The sequence below is a fragment of the Sitodiplosis mosellana genome, unplaced genomic scaffold, assembly GCF_009176505.1.
Source record: "Sitodiplosis mosellana isolate CC-2019 unplaced genomic scaffold, AAFC_SMos_1.0 Smas_scaffold_6197, whole genome shotgun sequence".
Lineage (NCBI taxonomy): Eukaryota > Metazoa > Arthropoda > Insecta > Diptera > Cecidomyiidae > Sitodiplosis > Sitodiplosis mosellana.
Genome location: NW_022601438.1, coordinates 9,134,637 through 9,159,145, shown reverse-complemented (window position 1 = coordinate 9,159,145; position 24,509 = coordinate 9,134,637). Strand labels below are relative to the sequence as shown.

Here is a 24,509-nt window from a genome sequence, read left to right as displayed (position 1 = left end):
TTGTTTTTCCGCTTTTTGTGTTCAAAGTCATTAGCAATTTTTGAGAGCAAGAGCATTGAGTGTGTTTAAATGAATTTGATTGAAAAGTTTGACGGAATCTGCAATTCGATTAATAGAACGAAAAAAAAGTAGACAAAAAGCACGGTGTCAGCATTGGAGCAGCATTTGAATTGAAGTTCATTGAAAACGTAACGAACGGGGAAAACCTTCGTAAATGCAAATTTCAAATCGAAATCGAATTGATGTGTTGTTGTAAAAGTGTTATGCGTGCACTCAATGTACTATACGTTGTGTTGGTTAGCTTTTTTTGGGCTGTTATTGCGATTGCAATTTAACGTGCGATTCGAATTGTTCAGTCGAAAATTAAATTTTTAACGCGCCAGTAACATACAAACGAGCACACAACAGCGAACCGAAAATGAATTTCTGAGCGATCGTGAAATATTTAAGCCGCATTACGTGAATTGCAACATAATACAAAAAAAGAGTATGTGCTTGTGTGTGTGTGTGTGTGTGTGTGTGTGTGTGTGTGTGGCTGTGTGTTTAGCCCTGACTTGAAGATTCATAAGAGATATTTACGGTTTTATTGCCATACAATCGGCCATATGTTACGAAAAGCGATAACAAATGGCATTTTCAATGTTGTTGTTGTTGCCATTATCATTATCGATAATTCCATCGAAATTTTCATCATTTACTTCCATCTCTAACTTCATTTCGTACATATAATTGCTCCTAATTAATGTACCACGTTCTCAGTCTGCGTCAAGAAAAAAAAAACAACGCAAAAGTAGTTAGTAAGTTGTTTTCAAGGCTTTTTCACGTTTTTATGTATTGTTTTTTTCGAGTGTGTACGCGCGCGCGCTCGTGTTTTTTTCTTTTCATTTCAGTATTTTTTTTATTCGGGAGCAAAAAACAAACGTGCACTGAATAATCTAACTTTTATTACTTTATAGTAAGTGAGATGCTTTCGGCAACAAAGTATTAAAAAAAAAGAAACTTGAAAGTGTTTTTCTGTGGCAAAAACGTCTTAGGAAATGTCCAAAATGTAAGCGAAAAGAAAGAAAAAAAACTGTACACCCTGTGTGTGTGTTTTTTTTTTTTCATTTTTTCGTTACACTTAAATGGATTTTATATATTTTTTTCCTCTTACGTAAAGCGACACACCGCATCGGCCACCGATTTAGACAGTTTTTTTCTTCTTCTTCTTCTTTGTCTTCTTTCAGTTCCTCTTTGTTAGCTCAAATGGAAACTGTAACTGTTGTGTGTGTGTGCTTCTTATGTTTGTTGCAACAAATTGGGAAAAATGCGATTCCAAGAAGCAGAAAAATCGAAGGAAAAAAAAATTGTGTTCGCGCGAAAGTGAAAGACGCTTGCATTTTAACAACGAAAAGACAAACAGACACACAATCAAAGGTATTTTCTTTCATGGACGTTGTTGTTTTTTCTCTTTTTTTCACCATAGCGCGTTGTTTTCGTTTGGATGCTTAAGCGTGAAGAAAACTCATTATTTTTTAAAAACCGATGAAAATTTGTTTGTCAGACGTAACGCCTGAAATGGCTACGCGCCGCGCTCAACGAACACATTTATTTAACGAAAAAATTGTGCACCGCGGATCGTGCGGGTATTTCATTCTCTGTATTTCACTTTCATTCGACCATTTACTCGACGAATGGCTTGTTTTCTTCTTCTTCTTCTTCTTCTTCTATGTTCTTCGCTCTTTCCTCGTTCGCTGGTCTCTCTCTCTCTCTCTCTCTCATTCTCAATATATCACAATGCAAATTTTTATTGGCATTACCCTACAAACAAGTCATGCTTGCAACCGCTATGTGTTACTATAAAACAGTAAATAAAAAGTCTACAATCAGCACAAAATCCAATCTAAAGAAGAATTGTGTGTGTGTGTGTGTGTGTGTGTGTGTATGTTTCTTCGCTTCCTATAATCCATTCCATTTGTTGTGCGGCACGTTTGAATTTGCATCGAGTTTGGTTTACGAGGTTGAGATGAAAACTCTTTACCGTAGACTGACCACGTCTTTTATTCTCCTATTCATTTAAACTTGATGACTTTTGCTTCTTCTTCTTCTTTTTCTTCGATTTGTGCAAAACAAAACATGCTAAACGCTCACGCACAACGAGAGAAACTTTTTCGCAAACCTTTTGAAGCGCTTTAACCGTTTTTCACCCGAAACATTGATTCAGAGCGTAGTTTGTTTGTTTTTCTTTGTTTTTTTTTTCTTCTTTCTTTTTTTCTTTTGCTATCGGTGTCAAGAAAACTCGCGCACATCACATTTTCGCGAAAATCTTTTGTGTTTTTGTTTCGAACAGCCTAATTTCACTTGTTATTTCTGTTTAGCTCGTCGTTATTGTCGTCGTCGTTGTCGTCGTCGTGAATACTCTCTTTTTAGCTATTCAATTCTTTATGTTTTGTTGCTTTGCTTTTTCAATCTGTTGCTCTCGGTGTGTGTGTATTTGTGTGCGTGCGTGTGTGTTTTGTGTGAGTCCTGAGACACACGGTGCGACTGAAAGTCGTCTGATATTGTTATTTTCAGTAGCACGTCAAAAAATAAAGTACACAGCACAAATTTTTTTTACGACTAAACGATATATTTACACCGTAAATCTGATTTTTGCTCTCTCTCTCTTCACTTCTGCGAACGACAAAGAATGAAAAAGACAGAGCACATACACGACAGAATATTTAATCGTACGCGTGGATTCACACCAAAAACGCACTTGTCAGGATCCCGGGATTGACTTCGTGTTATTATTGTTATTATTATTATATTTTTTGTCCTTTTTTTCTCGGTTCGTTTTTTTTCCTCTGTCAGCTACCGTTTGTTGTTGTTGTTCACGTTTTTTTTTTCCGGTGCACAATAATAAAATGTGAAAAGTACGCGTATAGAGCAGATTTACGCGCGAAATGATTGGCCAATTTTCATTTAATGCGTTTTACTGCCGGTTCGTTTAATTAATGAAATATGACTGGCTTTGATAAACTGCTGCTACTTGCCACCTTTGTGTTGTAGCACACAAAATGTTTTGTGTTGTGTGTATCTCAGCACACCTCACTCCACTTGGTCGTCATCGTCGTTTTCTCTCTCTCTCTCTTTCTATTCGGCTCCCCCCATTCCCACTCTCTTTTTACTCTACACACAACGTAACAGCAAACGCTTGCCATACTACACACAACACACTCAATGTGCATAACGTTAGCTCGGTCGCGATGAATGAGAGACAGAAAAAGATACGAACGAAGAAAAATAAAACGGAAGCATTGCATAGAGCACATTGCTATGTGTGTTTAGATAAACTTGTTTGCTATTAGTTAACTACTAGAAGCGCTCATTTAAAGGTTATTGTGTGACTGAGACAGAGCATACAACGAATGCATGTCTTGACTCTCGGGTTTCGAAGCTCACTGGCTTTGGATCTGATTTAGCACGCACAATAAAACGCTTAATTTCAGAGCGATAGCCTGAATGGCTCACATTCATAATGTGAGCAAAGCAGAGATAGAGAGAGAGAGAGAGAGAGAGAGAGTAAGAGAATTTGTTCTCAGAATTGACGCTCTTTGTCTTATCGATTCGAGGATACACAAACAGCAAAGGATGATCTCGTATACACACGGGCCCGGGAATTTTGGTTTCGATATCACACGGAAGATTGTACGTGCTGAAGAATAATGAAACGAAATTGGAGCGAAAAGCGGAACACACAAAAACACGTTAATCAAATCAATGTAAACAAATCAATTAAAACTTGCTCACCAGCCAATCAACGGAAACGATACCAGTATACCCACCGTATGCCCCGGTACACACAATTTCATTTCCTCTGACTAAAATGACAGCACTTATGCGCTTTTTCTGATAAAGATCTTTCACACAATATTCAGGTAGAAAAAAAGAGTGTGACGACTGGACTGAGAAGCAAGTGATTGCGCGGATTGTGTGTGTGTGTGTCTGTGTCGTAACTTTTAGTTGCGTCGTTGATGCGTGCATTTTTACCGTTTGACAAATTATCACGTAATTTGTGTGTGAAAAGATTTTTTTTTTATTAGATAGATACCAGGTACTTGGAGCGACTTTTTGGTCTACGACGAGTCTATCACAGACCCGTTTACAGAGAAAGTCACACAAAATGATTGAGGTATGCGAGGCGAGCGAGCGAACGAACGAACGAGCAAGCACACACAACGGAAGGCATGCAAATGATTATGAGGATGGCTAAACGATGAAAACAGTAGCTGTTAATGTGAACGATCTATGTGTAAGCTGATTAAGACGATGTAAGCGCTAAGATTGTCTCATTCATTCTCTTTTTGCCCTCCCCATTATATAAGTACGTTTTATACACTGTTGTCTATATCTATCCCATTGCCATCGCATCTCCAGCTCCATCTGATTTGATGTGCTACACACAGGGCATCTGTGTGTTACACGATAATGCTAGAAAAATATGTTTTTCATCCATACCTTATTTTCTGTATCAGGTGCATGATAACGAACTTCCAACGATCCACCAAGAACAGCATACCAAAAGCGCCCTTGTTCACCAGCTCGAAATACTGCAACAAAAAAGACAAACACACAAAACAAACGAAAAATGCCAACGAACGGATTCAGTGAAAATGTTCATCATGTAATTACATCAATGTAATTTATGCGCAAATGAGCGACGAGACGCGGGACGAACTGAGCCAAAATTCAAAGTCTAGCGCCTCGTTGTATTTCGGTCATTTGTTTCTTTATCTCGTTAATCTATGATGGTGGTAATTAACATGCGATTAACAAAAAGAAAAGCACAGAGAAAAAAAAACCATACAGAGGAGCGACGAGGGAGACGGCGGTGGAGAGGAGAACACAAACGCAGATATACAAATGAAAATGGAAATAAAAGTTAATCCAAATGATGGCAATATGATGGCTTAGCAAAGCACCAAATTAATGGTCAAAATGGCTCGATAAAGAAATAGTTATTACGCTTGTGATGCTTGATAGCACGATAAATCATATGATATGAAGGGAAAATGAGAGAGAGAGAGAGAGAGAGAGAGAGAGAGAGAGAGAGAGAGAGAGAGCGGAACGAATGAGAAAAAGAAACAAACAAATCGAAACTGACTCAATGCGAATAATCCGAAAGCGCAAATGAAACGAAGTGAGAGAAGAGAAACAGAAAAAAAACGAAATTCCGGAAAAAATAATCTATAAATGGCAATACTCACAGGTGATTCCTTTCTCCAAATCCTCGTAGAAGCCGCACATAGCCAGTTGCTGCAGCGCTGAGCCGGGCAAACGGCATAGTGGTTCAACACGTCGTAAACGACAGGATATAAGTTCGGCATCACGTAAATTTCGATCACACGGTCTGCAGCAAGTCAAGATGAAGCAAATATATCGTCGTCGTCGTCGTCGTCGTGGTTGTCGTTTGTTGTTGTCCGCCCCGAAAAACCAATAGAGCCGCAGATTGCGATAGAGATAATACGACGCATGAGGAACAGAGAGAAAAACATTAAGTAAGTACACAATACATCCATAATCTTGTGGGAGGATATCCTTGTTAATGTGTAATAAAAGAAATTGTGTGACATGCACCTCAGCGTTGAGCTATTTTTGGTTTTCGTTTTCGTTCAATTGGACTGTGGATGAGTGCGAGTGTATGTTGGCTGGCTGGCTAGCTAGCTGGTTGGTGGATTTTTATTTTTGCACAGAAGCAATCCACAACGTCAATAAATTCATAGAACATGCTGAGTATCATTCGCGAATAGTCAGCATTTGACTCGCAGCCACATACAACACATTTTGCATTCAGACACAAGATGAGGACAAAACCACCACGCGAATATTGTCGACATAATTTTCAAGCATTTCGTAATTGTGTCAATAGAAAATGCAAGAGAAGAGAAGAAGCAGAAGCAACAGCACAAAAAAAAGCATTCGACGGCACACAAACTCAAAGCAATATCGAAGGGACCGCGCACATTCACTTATGCACAAACACATCGAGATACACACGCGCGAGCAAGCGAGCGCCAGGAGACAGAGAAATATATACGAGAAAATGAGATCGTCTTCTTGGTTACTGTGATAAAAAAAAAATTATTATGTATAAATCTAACGCAACGGGGGAAAAACAAGACGGAAATAAAGCGCAAACGAATACCAGAAAATATACAACGATATGATTTTCTATTCTTGTACACGCGACATGGAACTCACTGCTAATGCATTTCTTTATTCGCATTTGCCAATGATGTTGGTTCTGTCATTCGCATTATCATTCTAGTTTTCTCTGTATCCCGGTTTCTTTCGCTCCAGCTCTAGCTCTCGTTCGTTCATTCTCATTTGTCAACTGCAATGATTTAGGATTTTGTTTATCATTTTTTCCTTTTTTTTTCTGCACATTCATTGGTACGGCCGCCATCTCGATCCAATATATCGATTTTAAGAGCTAGTTTATTAGTTCGCAGCCTTTGGACGGGTATTATAATGATTAAAAGGGCAAATCAACACAGAGAGAAAGAGAGAAATAGAGAAAGAGAGAGAGAGAGAGCAATTCCTTTGCAATCAAACACTGTACTGGGATGCAGATAAGCTGCTGGAGATCATGCAGTTCACTGAATGATAATCAATTTTATGTTTGAATAGTTCAGTTCAAGACCATAAAATACAATCAAAAGTGGATGGGAGCACACATGAATGAAAAAAAAAAACAGCAGCAGCAACAACAGCGCTGGCGACCGAGGAAAGAATTGTGGCAAGCGCAACGCAAAGTGAAAAGAGAATGCAATTTTACGATGAAAGTAAATACGACGCTAATGAAAATCAACGCTAGCAACAACAATTTACACACACACACACACACACACACACGCACTTATAAACTGTTTCCACTCGATATGCCAACGTAAATATATATCGAGCTGGCTTGCTATTCTCTTGATTGTGCGCTGTTAATGGTGCATGCATAAATTTTCGATGGGATTATCGAATGGTTTTGAACATTATAATTAATGGATTTAAATATCGCTAACGAATCTCTTCAAGACTATTGAATGCATTCGACTCAGCAAATCTGAACGCTGCTCGTATATGCACACAATCAGCGATTCGGGCCTGTGTTTGTGACAACGATGACGGCAGTAACAGTGATGTGTGTACAGGTGTGCGCAACATTTTTCCCACAGCGGTTTCCAATCCATCCGTTAAATGATGATGGCGATGATGACGACGAAAAACGAAAAAAAAAGTAGAAATGTGAAATTGATGCGCGATTTAGAAATAAAAACGATCCAATCACCCAGAAGCGGAAGCCAATCCAAGTCGCTTAACAACATACACATGCATAAATATATAAAATATATAATTCTCAAGTGAAAAATTAGCAAATTGAAAAGCTTAGGCACCATGAATAAATCGACTGGTGGTTGCACGTGCCATGCCTTGCAAACGAACAAGCGACACACTCAATCTCTTTTTCCTTGTGCTCCGCTTTTCTTTACTAACACAATGTAAAATGTGTCATGCCCATGTCGAAATGATTTATTATAGCGCACACCCGGTTCTATCGTACAGCTCTAACTATAGCTAAAGCACTTGCTCACCCAGAAATAACATTGCAATTATTGATAAACGTCTGTTTTACATTCGAACGAATAAAGAACATGATTTGAATTGTAAATTTTGATAATGACAAAAGAAACTTCCGTCGAACATGCTGTTTTCTCTATCACTCACTCTTCATCTGGGGTGTCAACATACGTTTTGTGTGGCGCGCCACACACAAAAACGGAACACGTAATGAAATTTTTTCCCGTCGAAAATCCTTGAATGGAAAATATCAAAAAGAAGCAGCAGAAAAGGAAGAGAGAGAGAGAGAGAGAAACAAAAATCGTGGCATAATTCCATTTGCATTTAATTTTAATTCGAAAATGCGATGAAAGACACGGAGAGAGAGAGAGAAAAAGAGATTGAGAGAGCGAATGAAGCTTGTTTGATCCTTCTACCGTACATTTTAGAAATGGTGTGCACTTTTTGTCAGTGGGCTTGGAGAGTGTAAACGAACAGTTCTTGTTGGCATCTCGTTCGCATTGTTATTTGTAGCTTTGGATTACATAAATGTCATTTCCATTTGACAAAGCTTATGTAGAATGGCATTTTCGGTGTGTAATACAGTCGTGTTAAGATCCAATTTTCCACAAAAATCCAATAGAATTTTCAATTATAATTTCAAATATGAATTGATCCTTGCTTGATGGTTTTTGTCACTAAAAGTTCTGAAATTTATCACACGGTGCTGTGGTTTTGCACTTTTCTCACACTTTTTTCCGTTTCGTTTCCGTTGCTTTCTATCCATTTTTTGCTAGCAAAGCACAATATGCATTTCGAAATTGAGAGAGGCGACAGTGGTGGCAGAGATTTTTGGTGTGTGTGTGTGTGTGTGTGTGTTGAGAGTTGACTTTTATTCAGTCTCATTCCCATTTGCCGGAGCGATGCGATCCGGTGATTTACAATGTGATGAGTTCATTTAGTGTGTGCGCTTCGCAACTAATTGGATTCTTTAAGCCAAGACTGTTGGTTGCGTGCTACCATGAATTACATATTTAACAATGTGTATGAAAAGTTAATTGAAGTCTTACAGTGTCAGCATAAACGCCCCGAAAAATTGTGTGTGCCATGGCACAACACAACACGCTCACACTCTCGCTCTTGACACCGATTGACAACAGAAATAACAGAAAAGATAAGCCCCTCCCGAGAATGTTTGCATTTCATCTGATTTCCATCTTCAGACTTTATCTCTCTCTCTCATTCATTCACTCACTCACTCGAATCGTTCATCCACTCCGGCCCATACCCTTTCGAAAACATGATTACACGCATCCGTAGGTGAGCATCAAACCGAAATTGATTTGTGACAACCATATAAAATATGCATATATAGACACATTTGATTCATAAGTTTTGTTGTTTTAATGTGTGTGACGTGAACGAATGAATGAGCTCGCTCGCGCGCGCACACACGAAAATCACTCAATCCAATTCAATTCCAAGTCCCGTTCCACAGAAACAAACATCGACCGAAACTGATTAGGTATGCAGAGCGTGTGACGCTAATTCAAACAACAAACTAATGGAAAACGGATGTTCAAACGCCTACCACACACTTCGTTCGAAGCGAACAAGAAATTCACATCACTGCTCTCAAAATCTGTCGTCTCCTCATTGGCGTTGTTTCTTTTTTTGTCTTTTTTTTTACTTATTAGGATTCTCTTTTTTTGGCTGGCGCCATCGCAACTAATTAACCCGTAGAAGGGCATTTTATATGCTGACAGCATTTTTATGCAACGCAACAAACGACCTTGACCAAATATTAAAAAATAGCATCACAATTTTTGGATATATCAAAGTCATCTTTAATCGCAGGAAATATGGATAACAAAAGACATCAATCTGCCTGAATGGAAACAGGATGGTTTTTTTTGGGGTTTTCGATACTCTAAAATTAAATTACGATTATCTTTTCTGGTCGGAGTCCGGAAATTATAACACATTTGATTGAATCACTCAGCGCATCAATGGCACTCCGGTTACTCTTAATTGGATTTGACTGAGAATGAAAAAAATGCCTGACTCTCGATCAAAATGTAACACCAAAAAGCCAAGCGGTTGTTGCTCTGCTATGACTAAATGAAGTTCTCAAGTATAGACGGAGAGATAGAGAGTGTCATCGAAATTATTATAGCAATTTCAGGGCCACTTCTTGACATTTCACGCTGTGTATCTTTTGAAATAAAATACGCCAATTATATCGTTGATACCGGAGAACATGGAACGTCGTTACGGATACATGTATATAGAGACAGACAAGCTTTTTAGTTCATAACGATCCGTCGCTTGAATTACGATGAACTCCATTTCAAGGGAGATTCTCAACACATTTCCCAAAAGTGCAGACAAAATTGCACGAAATAATATTGGGTACCGAAAAATGTGCCACATTCACCGTCTCACTACTGAACTATTTCGTTCGTATACGTTATATTGAATTTGGTATGCAGCGCGTAGATCGCGTTGTTATAAAGTTGGATTTTGTTGCATTGACGTCGTCGTCGTTGTCGTCGTAAGAACATTTGTCAAGTTGAATTTACACGAAGACATCCTGTGACAACTCAACCATTTTAAACAAATATACAAAGTGATGCCTTAATACCTGGAATGCTATAACCAACGGAATTTGATGTGAAGGTTTTTAGTTTGGTTATGAAAAAAAAACGATTATTTTTTTCTTCATAATAACGATATCAAATCTATCAACCACGATGTATACTCGTTCGCATGCAGTCTAAAAATACATTTTAATCGATAAAAATTTCCAGAGGAAGCGTAAAAAGAAGCAAAAATGCCATATAAATTTCACTTTTCAGTCAATTGTCTGATACACGATATTCATGGCAAATAATATTTTAATATTTGATCGGTGAACTTATCGCCGATAACTTATCGACATGTTCGGAGGAGTGAGAGCAAAAACCAAATATTTTTATTCCATGTAGGAAGTTCATATTTGTGTTTGAAATATCAAGTAAATTCTTCAACACATTTTATTTTTTTTGTGTGCCAAAAACGTAAAACAGCAACGAAATAAAGAATAAATGTTGAAGAGATCTGGTATTTACACATTTATTGATATGAAAAAATATAATTGTGTAGTGTTAAACTAAAAACGTTAAAGTTTGCCTTAAGTATACTCTACATGTCAATTTATACGAAAGCCGATATGGAAAATAATTTCGCCAAATTCGGTTTTTCCTCATTTAATTACCATGGAAATTTGGAGTCTTAATTTAAAATGAATGTGTATGCGAAGGCGAATATTTGGCGAACAAACCAAATACACACACACACATACATTTCATCCATTGGCACATCAATTAAGTTTGAAGTTGTTTAAAACGTGGTATCAATTTTGCATGCTTTTAACGTGGCGGCTGCGGGGTTTTCCGTTCTTAAGCTGGAAATGTATGTTTTCACAAAGTTGCTTAAACATGAGCCGAAAACTTTTGCTCTCCGTTTACTTTGTTTCTCGGTAGTTTTTGGCGCATTGCATAATGTGTGTGTTGCACATGAATATAAGATACTAAAAATATGTGTGTGTGTGTGTGTGTGTGCGAGTGAGTGTTTGTGCCAGTTGCAATTTGATGCTTGTGCTTGCGACACGAAGTGTCGGCCTGATTTGTCGGTATTGATGCTGTGCAACGAAGTGATCGAATAAGGAAAAGCACTTATTTGATGGCTTTAAATAAGTTTTCAAAGTTGTGATTTCGAATGTGGCACGCGAAAAGTTGCAAAACATTTAATTAGAATGTGGCATTTTTCGAACCTTCGTTTCGTGGAGTAATAAGATTTTTTCAAAGGGTTGATGGATAAAACCGGAAACTCAATTCGAATCGAATCCAATGTGCTAAGAGAGGAAATAGCGGAAGAAAAAAACCACAATTCCCCGAACAGACAGATTGAGAGGCAAAAAAGCATACGAATCAAACTACAAATGCAGCGACACTAGTAGCGGTGATGGTGGTGTGGCAACAACATCACAATCATTAGCAACTAACAACAGCGCTTACAATGATAGACAGTGTGCTTGTGTTTGTTTGTGTGTGATGCTAGCTAATCTAAGGGCTCCGCATGGGCAAATTGATAAAATTTGTCACTTGTTTCTAGATCTGGGATTAAATTTGGCTACGTGTGCAGATATGTGTGTGTGTGTGTGTGTGTGTGTGTGTGTGTGTGTGTGTATATTTGTGCGTTGTCATTTTCCAAAATGCCAAATTTCCGGTGTGTGCATGTGTCTATCTCTCTTCCACTCGCTTTCGCATAATATTCAATCGATGTCATCATTTTCCTCGACCGTCTGTTTATAAAATTTCCGCACATTCACAATCACATGTGTGTATAGCATTGCGTTGTACCCCATATACGATGCAGAAAATTTAGAACAATGCACGGCTCTTAGTATCTAAGTCAATTAATTATATTTTGGTTTCGGTGCTGGTGTTGCTGCTGCTTATTTTTTTTCGCAACAACTGACAAATGAATGACTGTACGGTGTACGTCATGCCATTACCGTGTTACCACTCAAATTTGTAATGAAAACAACCACCTGACAAAGAGATGGAAAATGTTTAACAATGACACAAAGCCAAACAAATAAGTGCGTTGGAATTGATATTTTGCGAAGAGAGCGAGAACGCGACACACGAAACTGATAAGTGGTGGTGAGGTAGAGAGCACATGAAATGTGAGTTCATACTTCGCCCAGTTTTTTTTTTGCTTCTTCTTTTTTTCTACTCCGTTGTTTCTCTCCAATTCATGGTATGGTTTTTGTCTCTTCATTTTCTGTGTCATTTTTCGTCAAGCCTTATACGGTTGTGCTGGTTGAAATAACCCAACCGAATCGAAGCAGAAGAACAAAAAAAAAGTAACGTAGAAGAAGAAGCCGACTCGAGGAATATAATATGGAGCGCAAGAGAATGGCGAGAAAGAATAGACTCAACAACAAACAATCTATTTGCACAGTCAGTGTCTTCATTTTATTTATTGTCAAAGCGACATTTAGACATATCAATCAAAATGTATGTGGATGTGGATGTGGATGTGGATGTGTGTGTGCGTGCGCCGTATTTATTTAGAGATTGATGGTTTGAGAGCGATGTCTTGCAAGTACATACACATACAATGGACATTTTGTTGTCATCATTGTTGTTGGCACCATTTGGAATTTTTGTCATCCAAAATATTGAATGTCGCAATGTACACACTCTAATTCGCTCGTTCGCTACGCTCACACAATAACACACACACAAGCGCGCGCCCGCATCCGCAATTCAAAAGACAAGAGTTGATCTCTACTTACAACCGAAGAGCATTCGGTTGCAATTAATTTTTAATAAAGTGAGCTGTGTGGACGAAACAGAGACACGCTTACTTCGTCAAGTGTTTTGTCGCTAATGCTCTAATGGATCCAAATGCCAACTAAGTGCAACAAAGTCCATACAAAACACACATAACACACACACAAATGGGCTGGGAGTCGACACAAACAGTGTATGTGGTACGAAAGCACAGCCATTGTTGTTTATGATTTGACAAAACGATTCGATCAATTGATAAAGCCATTGGGAAAAAGGGGAGATTTATTGTAACTGCCGAAGAAAAACCGTATAACACGGTTGGGAATGGAACACGATGAATGGGTGGAAAAAAGCGATAGAGAGGCAACGACAGGGTCGCGTTGATGCTGAAGTGTGCGACAAAGTGAAACAAAATGATTTCAATGCCCTATTAAAACGCTTTTTCAAGAGCTGGCTAAATGTAGAGCGGTCCGATTTTTCTTTTTTTAGCTTCGAAGATTTGCTAAAGATTCACAACAGATTCGGTTTCATTGACCATTGAAATCGTGGTCGTCATCGTCATCGTCATCACGACACAAAGCCATCGATTTCAATAGGTTTTTTTTCTTCTCATACGTAGAGTACTCGGTGGGCTCAAGTTTGAGCGAATGAAAAACGAAATTGTCTTGTCTTATATGTATATAGATGGTCCCTGTTATTTTCGATCAATGAGTTTATTTTTTATGGGGTTTCCTCGCAACCATTCAAGTACTGTATGGCGTACATACTCTATGAGTGCCGTTATTGAGAGCGAGAGTGAAAAACAAGACCGCAAAGCGTTCTTGAGTTTTTAGTTACTTAATCTATTTTGTTGTTTCACAACAAACTATTTTTTGGCGCACTATATGGAATGTATTTCATCAAAATAACTTTCAAGTAATATATTTATTTACAACAAAGTACAGAAAAAAAATGCTCAGTTATTTCAAAAATGAATTAAAAGATCTTGGTTTTATTTCTTTTTTGAAATATAATGCCTTTAGTTTAAATTAAATAAAAAATATGAGCATAAAATTCAAATTCACCATAATTTGTTTCAGTAGTCAAAAAGTATTAAGACGAAAAAATGAGAAGATCAGTAGCTCTATATTTCATGTAGTGCTAAAAAACAGACACAGAGTGAATGCAAGTAAGAAATGACATCAATGATTTATACGCTTTATGTTCTTCATTAGACATGGCTGTGGCATTTTTGTAATCAAACCGAAAAACTTTGTTGACTCCTTTTTTTTTATTCAATTTGAGTCATTCATTTAAAAGCAACCGAAGGGCCAAAAATGCGAAAAACTTCTTCAACATTCGAAAGGGTCCATCTAAATGGTGTCTGAATCACAGAGAGAAAACTTTCACAAGAGAGCCAAAAATCTGATTATTTTCGTGGCATTATAAGTATTCAAGAATTTTGTAAACGACTGAAGAGATATATACAATAAAAAGTGAGTGTGTATGTGTACTGTACGGCATGCGTTCAACACCCGGCTCTGATATATGGATGTCGTTGGGAAGAAATGAAGCAAACTAAAAATGGTGGTAGGTAAAGGAACAAAATAGCAGAAGCGGCAAAAAGGAAAGGGACCGATACAGAGAACCCGATATCGAAATGAATGAATATCGAATGTGAAGAGGAAACACGAGAGACGAGCAGCGAACGAACGGAAAAGAAGAAAAAGTAAATTACACTAAAAAGAGTATAAATGATTTGGAATATTGTGAAGCTTTTGTCAGCCGAGTCGGCCTGGGAGAGTGGGTGAGTGAGAGAGAGAGAGAGAGCGAGGGAGAGAGAGAATCGAAGCGAGGGGGTGCTTGCTATTGAGTTTTTCGATTATTTAAGTTGAAAGGGGAATGCGTACATGAAGCAACAGAAGAAGAAGCAGCAGCATTCAATAAAGCAGCTTTTCAATGATGACAAAAGACGGGACACAGCACCACCACCACCAGCAACAACAACAACAAAAACAAATGGCACCAGTTTGGGAAGCTGGAGCAAAAGTAAGATAGATACCTTCAGTTCAGAGATACTATCGGTGAAAAAATATTTGTGCACTTTGCACGATGGAAATATACATATATCTCTTGATGTTTTTTTTTTTTGGAATCACATGAAAATGTACGCTGTGCCAAAGCCACAACCTTCTGGCATTTTTGTCACCATTCGTATTTCACTTTATGCAGCAGTAGCAGTAGCAGCAAAAGCTACAACAACCAACGGTGTCGTGTTGTTAGTCATGAGCTGACGCGAACGAAGATAAAAATTAATTTTTAACAAAATTTTCAAATTTTTGCGCTGTTGCTCTCGCCATTTTTCCTCTCTGAGTGTGGCACGCTCCGATTTTGCCTGTTATCATGTTAAACTGAATACATTTCGAAGTATGTGAATATATTTTTGGAATTTCAAAATTGACTTTATAAACCGAACACATACACACACACTCTCTCTCTCTCTCTCACACACACACACACACAGACACACAATCATAGGCTTGTGCTTTCGATTGACGTAATCACAAGTTAATGTAGATGGTTCTTTTTTCGGTTTTCTCATGGCTGCCATTGCCGCATCCTCGTTCTATTCGACAGCGGCGCAAGGTAAAATTTTCTCGCAAAAGAGAAGAAATGATTCAATTTATTGTTCGGTTGTACATCTCTTTTTTTATTCGTGGCATATCTTTTGTCTTTCCATACAAATACACACACAAATTTATCTCCGATGGCAAATGAATACCGATTCAAACAACTGATGAGCTCATTTTAATACCCTTCGCTGAAACGACAGGCGAAAATAAAAAGGTTAAATCTTCCCCTTCTGTACAAATAAAAATAGATAAAGTTCGGCAGAGCGCGCAAAAACAAAGAGAAGCACAAAAGCACACGTTTCGTTGGTGTGTGTGTGTGACGGGCGGCGTGAGAGAGCGAAGGCGACAGATTGAACTTTGATATGTGCACTCACCTGCTAAGGACGAAAAGGAGACGAATGAGAGATGGACATCAAATGTGACAAGGAATATAAGAGAAAAAAAATTGTGTTATTGTTTTACACAGACTCAACCACTCAAAATGTAAATGAATGGTGTGATGGGATGGGGGAGATTCAACTGAAAAAGTTTTATTATTCGAAACAACCAGCGATTGTGTTCAAAAGCAAGAGACAAATGCCTTGTGTGCTAATGTCAAATCACAATAATCGGAGATTGGTTATGCTTGCGGACACACAATTGAACTTTCAATTGAATCCACAGAACAAACACACACGCAAAAAGCATACACTCAACACCGACAATAAACGGTGGAATAAAATGAGAACGAGAAAAATAATAACAACAGTAAAAAAAAGAAGGAGCAAAGCACCCCAGTACACACGATCCACAACGATGAACGCAAATGAATCACAAATAACGATGATTTTGATACAAAACTAAACCGAGAATGCGAATGGGTGAGCGATGCGCTTTCGTTGTGTATGTGCTTTTGCCGGTTTGGCTTGGGAATTTGGAACGGTGTCGCCTGAAGCTGATGATGCTTGCACAATGCTAATTATTAATGGTACAACATTATATCTATCTAATGTAATGATTATATATATAGAAATAAATGTACGTATATGTGTATATAAAATATATATGGCTGGTATAACCTTTTATCGATAGCCGTGATCCATTCCATTGCCATGATAAATTGTCGTGATGTCACCTTCGTGTGCTCGTTCAAATGTTGAGGCTCGAATTGGAAACGCAACAGCAGCAGTAGCAGCAGTAGCAATAACAGTAGAAGCAAGCGTAGCAACGTTTTTCATGCACGTTAACACATTCAACCACTCTGAACGACAAAAACCTGTGTGTCGTTCGTTTGATTGACTTCTCTTCCAATGACTTTGTGACCGCGCGCGCGGTTTATAACGTCGTTTATTTTGCTCTTTTGCTCTGTGGCAAAATGTGGAAAAGAAACTGTGTGTGTTTGCTAAATTTAGTGTTTACTTTTGTTTATTTATTTATTTTCGCTCGCTATATATACTTTATACTTTATTTTTTTAAATTAAAAAATGAAATCTCGAAATGGTTTGCTTTCTGTGCTCACCACACTCACATCAGTTCACAGTTTATAAATACACTCACTATTTATCATTTATTTTCATTTGTTTAAATATTGAACGAAACAGCACAATGGAAAAAGAAACCGTAAAATTTCCATTAGACAATACAAAACATATTTGTGCTGACTCAAATTACGATGAAAAGTTCGGTTTCATGATAATGATTCAATATCTCATATTCCCGAACCGCGTTCTATATAATTTACACAATGTGGCCAAATTCTCTTATGTCACTATAAATATCGCGTTGGTGCGCTTTGCAAATACACTATCATTGTTTTGCCGGTCGGTCGTTTGGCTGATTTTTAAATATTAATATCAATTCTTTGAATACAGGCCCCGATCTCATCGAGAGTATTTAATATTCATCGAGGAATCGAGAAATCGAGCGAATTGAATGCAACACATTCCATTTGGGGGGATTCGATAGCCAACTCTTCTTTTTTTTATTATTTGGTTCTGTATCCCGTTTTGCCAGCAAAAATGCGACGCAATATATTAATTAACGGCAATATTATTTTACTTTAACCATATCTAAATGGTTTTGCGGCGAACGAATTTTATTGTACACAAATCGATTCCGTCGCGCACGCAGTATATATGTATGTGTATATATAAAATCATAAATCTCAATGCAGCAATACGATGCCGAGGTGTTGAAGTGCAAACAATTCACATCATATTAAATATTATTGCTTTATTTGTAGTTATTTGTCGAGTTTGGCGAAATAGCGAAATTGGTCTAGTTTTATTATGTATGTTTATTTTTCCTTTATTTATGCTCTTTTTTTGTTTACTCTTTTTCTTTCTCCTTCTTTGACCGTTGATGTTGGTTCAATGGTTCGAGGCAATTTTGCAGAGTCTCAACGTGCTTGTTCGCGCGCGTGTGTGTGTGTGTGTGTGTGTCGTGTGTGCGGGCCGTTGTCCGTTTAATCAACCAAAGTGATCAAGTGGTTTAATACGTTTTTTTTTATTGTTGCTAGTTCTTGTATAATTTTCGAAAACAATTTATGGGTGATTGTTATCGTGAAGTCCGAGAATAATTCCACTCAACTGTTGCAAATTCAACCGAGTTTTGTACGCACATTTGTTACCACTTGTATAAAAAAAAATTTCTTGACGTCTTTTATATTTTGTACATCTTGTTGTCGTCGTTTATATTTTGAGTCTGTTGAAAAACTGTTGCTCTGTTCAAACGGCGGTTTTGATCGCAATTTTCATTCGATTATTCTTCATTGTTTTTCCGTACGTTTCTCTGTCTCTTTCACACACACATGACGATAGCAGTAGCAGCACATCGATGAACACACGGGCTGGCGCATATATGCTGATTGCGATAGAGAACAGCAGCAGCAACACCAACGACGGCTATATCAAATTCTATGGGGATGAAGTCTTGATTTATGTGCTTTATTGTGCGGTTGAACTTGGAATTTTTGATGAATGACAACATGTAACAAATGGTGCGCTATTGTAATTTTGCTTGTGCTCTCTCTCTCTCTCTGTGTGTGTGTATGTGTGTTGTGTTTATTTGTTGTGATATTTGATGCAGTGCGTCTTTTTTTATTTTCGTTCATACCAATCTAGAATTATATTTAGATCGAATACAAAGAGATACATGTATATTTATATCGATAAATAATAATGGAAAATTCTTGAAACGGCCCAACAGATTTTCCTCATTTGAATTGATATAATGATCATAATGGTAAACAAATTGCAACAAAAATTTGTCACATAACAACCAACCGAATTACAAGCAGTGGACAAAAAAGAAGAACAAATGAACCAAACACAAAACGAACAACAACAACAACAAAAAAATGACGATGAAAGCCAACAGAGCATTCACAAATATATGTGGCGCGCGCGTTTGTGTGCTTATGTATTTACAAACGCAGACACTAATTAAATGAGCATATTTTATCATCAGTAACATCATTAGCTGACAACAAAGTAAATCGTTTTCATTTTGGGTCAACTCTCGAAAATGCTAAACTCGCTGCTGTCATCGTCGTTAAAACACCGAGACATTGTGTATGCACGTTTCTGATTGTGATTCTAATTCTAATTGTGGTATCCCCCATTCATTTGTTTCGCTTGTATTCGTTCTGGCTGTCGTTTTTTTCCCTTCTGTCACAAAAGTAATAAACGAAACGTTGCTCTTCTTTGCAACAAATATTCGGGTGGTGAAATTTAAAAAAAAAAAACGTAAGAGAACGAGAACCACTTCGGATGTGCTTCGGTTGAAAAGTTTTGAATTTTCATTTGACTAACTCAGCTAATGAACAAATGATAATTTATTGCTCTCGGGGTTTTTCAATTCTCATTAAAATTGCAGCAGTATCTTTTGTTACACACACACATACTCGCATTCTCTTGGCCTTCTCACCACGAAATTGAGAGAGCTTTTGCTCTCTTGATGTGAGAGGGAATGTCAATTTTTCTACAAAAAAAAAGAAACAAATTCTTCACTCTAACCCCATCTTCGATGCAAGCACAGAGACTGAAGAGTTTTATTATTAATGAAATTAAAGTTGCAACACATACATCCACTTCCAGTGAGTGGCTGGCGACGATTATTTTTCTTCTTCCCTTTTTCTCTCTCTCTCTCCCTATATTCTGTCTGTTTCATGTGCTGTTGTCGTGGGTTTTTCACTTCTTGAGGTTTTTTTTATGTATACACATATAAACAAATGTATGCGATGTATATGTGTCTTTTTTTCTTCTCTCGTTTCGCTCAGTTGTTGTTGGATTTTTTCTTCGTTGCTTTTACTGCGAACAAGTTGTAAAATTTGCTGCAATTTTTATTAAAGTAACTGAGTTAGCAATTTCATTTATTCAGAGACGACGGCTCATTCTCATTCTCGAATATGTGTGTTGCCAATATGTGTGTGTGTGTGTGTGTATATGTGGAATCAACGCCACAAAAAGATCGAGAGTGAGCAAATGTACGAGCGAACAAGAGCACGTTCTTGTGTACGCGTCAAATACCAAAAAATAAACACCAAGACGATAACGCACATCAAGCAGAAACGAGAGAAGACGAAGAGAAGAGAGAAAAAAAGCGCATAATTAATTATTATTTGAGAACAACCAACTGTGTTTTAATCAATCTACTTAATGCTGTGATGGTTGGTGTACACAACAATTTCACCCACTGCGCGCTATTCAGTGATGTTGTTAAATACTTCGGTTGACGTTAGCAAAGCGAAAACAAATGCCACGCACACGACGAGCACAGAACAGTAGCAGTGGCAGTAGAATGAGAAGAGAACTAAAAAATAATGTATCATTACACATATTATTTTTATCGCTTCTTATTATTATTATGATTTGTTTTTTCGTCTCTTTTTGGTTTGGTTTGGTTTGGTTCAGTTCGGTTGGGTTCGGGTTCTGTTTTTATTTGGGTGATTATTAAAGGCATTTCATCAAGTATGCATATAACCAAATGATATTGTAAATAAATAATATCGCAAATAAAATGAATTCAAACATGTGACAAGGTAAACAATGAGACATTTCAACCGAAGAGCCGAGCAAAATAAGAAGAAGAAGAAGAAGAAGTAGAAGTAGATGATGAAGAAATAAAATGAAAACACATACGAGAACTCACACACTCTTGCACTCTATAAAGCAAGAGCAAAATGATGAATATAAACAAGTTCACCTACTCACTTGATTATCGGCATCTCGTTCGTATCTTTCTTTCTCTCTCTCTCTCTCGCTCTCGATCTCGCTCTCTCTCTCTCTCTCTCTCTGGAAGTCAAATTCTCGCAGTTGATTTTTCAGCTTAAAACACCGTTAACATATACACGAACATTTACCTAATGTGCACGGGATTACGATTATTCAGCTCCTCGCGATACTTAAATTTTGTTGTTGGTTTTTTCACTCTCTCTCTCTCTCTCTTTCTCACTCTGTATATCGCGTAAATATGTGCTGCTATTGTTAAAATTCTGCTATTATTCTTCACTCGATCCGCTGTTCGTGCTTTTTTCCTAATTTAAGTGTTCCTTATTTGACGAAAACAATAATATTTGTTGCGTGTATATGAATGAGCAAAGCTGACACCACTGCAGCTTGTTGCTTTGCTACTGTGTTCCGTCTTTTACTTGTTACTCCTGATTCTGTTCTGGCAAAATGTATCGTCCGAACGTAAATTTTTTTCTCTTCCTTCCCCTCCTTATTTTAATTTATATATCGTCTTTATGCGTTTTGATTATATTCACACTAATAAAATAGCTTGTTGATTTTTGTTTGATTTGTGTTTTGCTTTTGGAGAGAACGAGTGAACGCGCGCGCGCGCCTTTGCTGCTTTTGTATATATAGTTTGATATTTATGATATATGCTGAGCTGCAAAGGACAGACACGAATCAAAACAAAACAAAACAACCGAAAGAAACGAATTAAATTAACCCACTGAAATTTCCAAAACATACTATCACCACACACACACACACACTCACATACATAAACACCCAATTATCCAAAATGAAATGTGGATAAAGTTGTAAATTTTTGTGTTGGTTCAGGTTGAAGCTTGCTTTAATCAACTTGCTCGTTTGGTGTGTTGTTGCTTTTTTGCTCACATTTGTTAAGCATTCACACATTTCAAATTTCTACCGACACCCATATAGAACAGAACGCGCGAGCAAGAGAAATGAGGAGAAAGAGAAAAACAAACGACCGAAAGGCACAAGAACTTATTTTTTTTTTCATTTGAAATGCACGAGAACATGACGCGACTGTTACCTTCGACAGTTTGAATTTCAAAGTTTTTCACTTTTAATTTGCACTGTGCAAAAATGCTTCTTCGTCGTCTTTGGAAAAATGGAACGATTGTGTTTTTTATTCGTTCGGGACTCGGTATTTTCGTGGTCAATACGAAATAACAAAGCTATAAAATGCCTCCGTTTCTCTCTCTCTCTCTCTCTCTCTCTCTCTATCTTGCTACATACAACTTTTTTATTTTTGTGCATAGCACTCGCGGTGAATAATTTTTGTGTGTGTGAATTATGTGTCCGTGCAACGTGTTTTTCAAGGCAAACTCAAATGCGATTGTGTCAGTTCATAAACAATTTCGATATTTGAATTTGAAGTTGGAAAATACATAGGAATAGAACACAAATGCCAAATATTCCCAGATCTCCTCCAAATGAACGTTACAGGAACAACGACATGAGCAAAATAAAAAATTCTACAATATATGAATGCCAGAAGCAACGAGAAATACCAATTTCGAAATGAAAAATTTACAGCAATCAAGAGAATTGATGTCAAATTAATTAAATGCAAAAAAAAACAAACAGTGCGAATGTGATCATTAAATGCTTAACACAACAAACAAATTGATTAAATTTTCTGTGTTAGACACACGGAATCAAATCGAATTGAATAAAATCGAATTGAATCGAATCAAACACACACACACACATACACACAGGAAAAAACAACTTATAAAAATAATATATATCTATCTCTCAATGGATTTCACGAAATTTACCATTCACACAGCTAGTGGGAACACGCAATGAAAACACAAACACAAGAGAGTGAACGGGCGACGAACGAACGGATCGTAGCAGCGTTTGAAATTGTGAACACCTCAGTTCAGATGTTCGAAATGGACTGAATTTCAAATGGACATTTCATATGGTATTTAGTGGCTAGAAGATTTCAGCATTCAACAGAGGAAAATGAGGAGATGTACGTGTGGCATGGCAGTGCACGGCATGGCTCATCTATATCGTCGCGGTTGCCGTTGTCGTCGTCGTCGTCGTCGTCGTCGTCGTCATCGTCATCGTGCATGTACGCCGTCTGTACACACAGTCTGTGAGTTTTGTTCTGGCTTCGACTTCGCTTGCATACGATACGAAAATTGTTGTTTTTGCTCATGAACGTGTGCTATGTGTAATACATGCCAATAGAAAGAGAGTCTTATAGTCAGTTGTGCTTGTGTTCCATGTTTTTATAAAGCCCAAGTACACACAAAATGCTATAAGCGCTCGTACCGTCTGCGTGTAATCGAATATACAAAAGCCAAATGTACACATGAATTCCGAAACCCGTACACATCGAGCAGCCTCGGCTCAACAATGCTGTCGGTTTGTGTTCTGTTTGATTTGGTACTGTACTGTGCAGCATCGAATCGTTGGCGGGCCAGCATTAATGCTCCATGTGGCATTGCCCAACAAAAACCAGTGGCACAAGATGCGTGCAAAAATTTCTATGGGAATATTTTACATGGGGTTGCGTGTGCTTTTATCCACACACAAGGTACTGAAACACTTAAGCAAATAGAGGCAAAATGTGCAAGCAGCACACAGTCGTTAAGAAAGTCAGGGTTTTTTGTATCGCTCGCTCGCTCTTTCGCTCACTGGCGCTCATCTGTGTATGAACGGGTATGTATATTTGTGTGTGTGTTTGTTTCCGTGTGCGGGACGACCGAGAGTGGTTCATACATAGCGACGTGGAGCAGACGGATGACATCAAATGGAGAAAATACCTATCGAAGACGAAAATGCTTAATGCTGGTGATGGTATATTTTTCATTATATATTTGATACGGTGGCACACGTTACTACACACAGCACAATCATCCAGCTATCGTTGCAGACCGTATTCGCGCTGAAACGTAACGGCATTTTAGTGGGGTTCGAGTTCCGTTTTTTTCCTTCTTGTTCTCTCTTCTGTTGCTTCGGTGTGCTACACTCACGTGAAAAATGCGCAACAAGCGAGTCGTTGAATCCATAACACACACCATCTATCTATCCATCTATCCATCCAGGCCGGGTGCAGGCGCGAGCAAAAAAAAAATTGCAAAAGCTGTGAGAACGAAAGTGTGGCGATTTGGAGCGAACGAGGAGGAGGAACAAGTGCGAGTGAAAGTGGTTAAGTGAAACCGAAAAGAATATACACTTCGAGCACACGACGAGACTGCCAAACCGAGTAGCAGCAGTAGCAACAGCAGCGGCAACAACGTGATGCGCGTTCGGGTGCTTTTCAGCATGCTCAACGAATGAACCATGGTTCTCGATTACAATGTGCTTTGAGTGTGGCATTTTGCCTTGGCGGATTGCATATCATCGCATCGGTTCGCTTCGCATGTCTATATCGTACTACCTCATTCAAAATTCACTGGACGTACCATTTTGCTATTATACATTACGTATATGGGTTTCGTTAAATTTTGAGTGGCGCCGACGCAAAACTGGTAAATCGTATCGTTGTCCACCTGAGAGAGAGAGAGAGAGAGAGAGAGAGAGAGAGAGAGAGAGAGAGAGAGAGAATTGTGTGTGTGCCCAGTGCGCTCAAACAGCAACCACGCTGCGAATCACATTCATCCAAAAACAAAAGCAACGAAACACGCGAGAATGAGAACACACTGCAGCAACAACAAAAAGAGAACCAACAAGAAAAGTAGAAGTAATATTAAAATTTATCTCATAAATGGATATTCCAT

General features: G+C 38.0%; 1 protein-coding gene across 14 annotated transcripts in view; it reads right to left on the bottom strand.

The window, feature by feature from the left end:
- The window catches only part of LOC129577158 (rap guanine nucleotide exchange factor 4), a 50,483-nt gene extending 27,806 nt beyond the window's left edge, over positions 1-22,677 (bottom strand). For 2 of the 14 annotated variants that reach the window (XM_055463726.1, XM_055463732.1), the window contains exons 1-4: positions 22,551-22,677; positions 20,722-21,400; positions 16,588-18,626; positions 5,229-5,371 (exon numbers count right to left, since the gene is read on the bottom strand). In XM_055463726.1, coding sequence (XP_055319701.1) covers positions 5,229-5,348 — 120 coding nt within the window. In that variant the 5' untranslated portion in view covers positions 5,349-5,371; positions 16,588-18,626; positions 20,722-21,400; positions 22,551-22,677. Of the gene's footprint in view, positions 1-2,690; positions 2,984-4,479; positions 4,572-5,228; positions 5,372-16,587; positions 18,627-20,717; positions 21,401-22,550 lie in introns of those variants that run through there. The other 12 variants (XM_055463719.1, XM_055463718.1, XM_055463722.1 and 9 more) reach the window with 12 other exon arrangements.
- Positions 22,678-24,509: the final 1,832 nt, after the last annotated feature.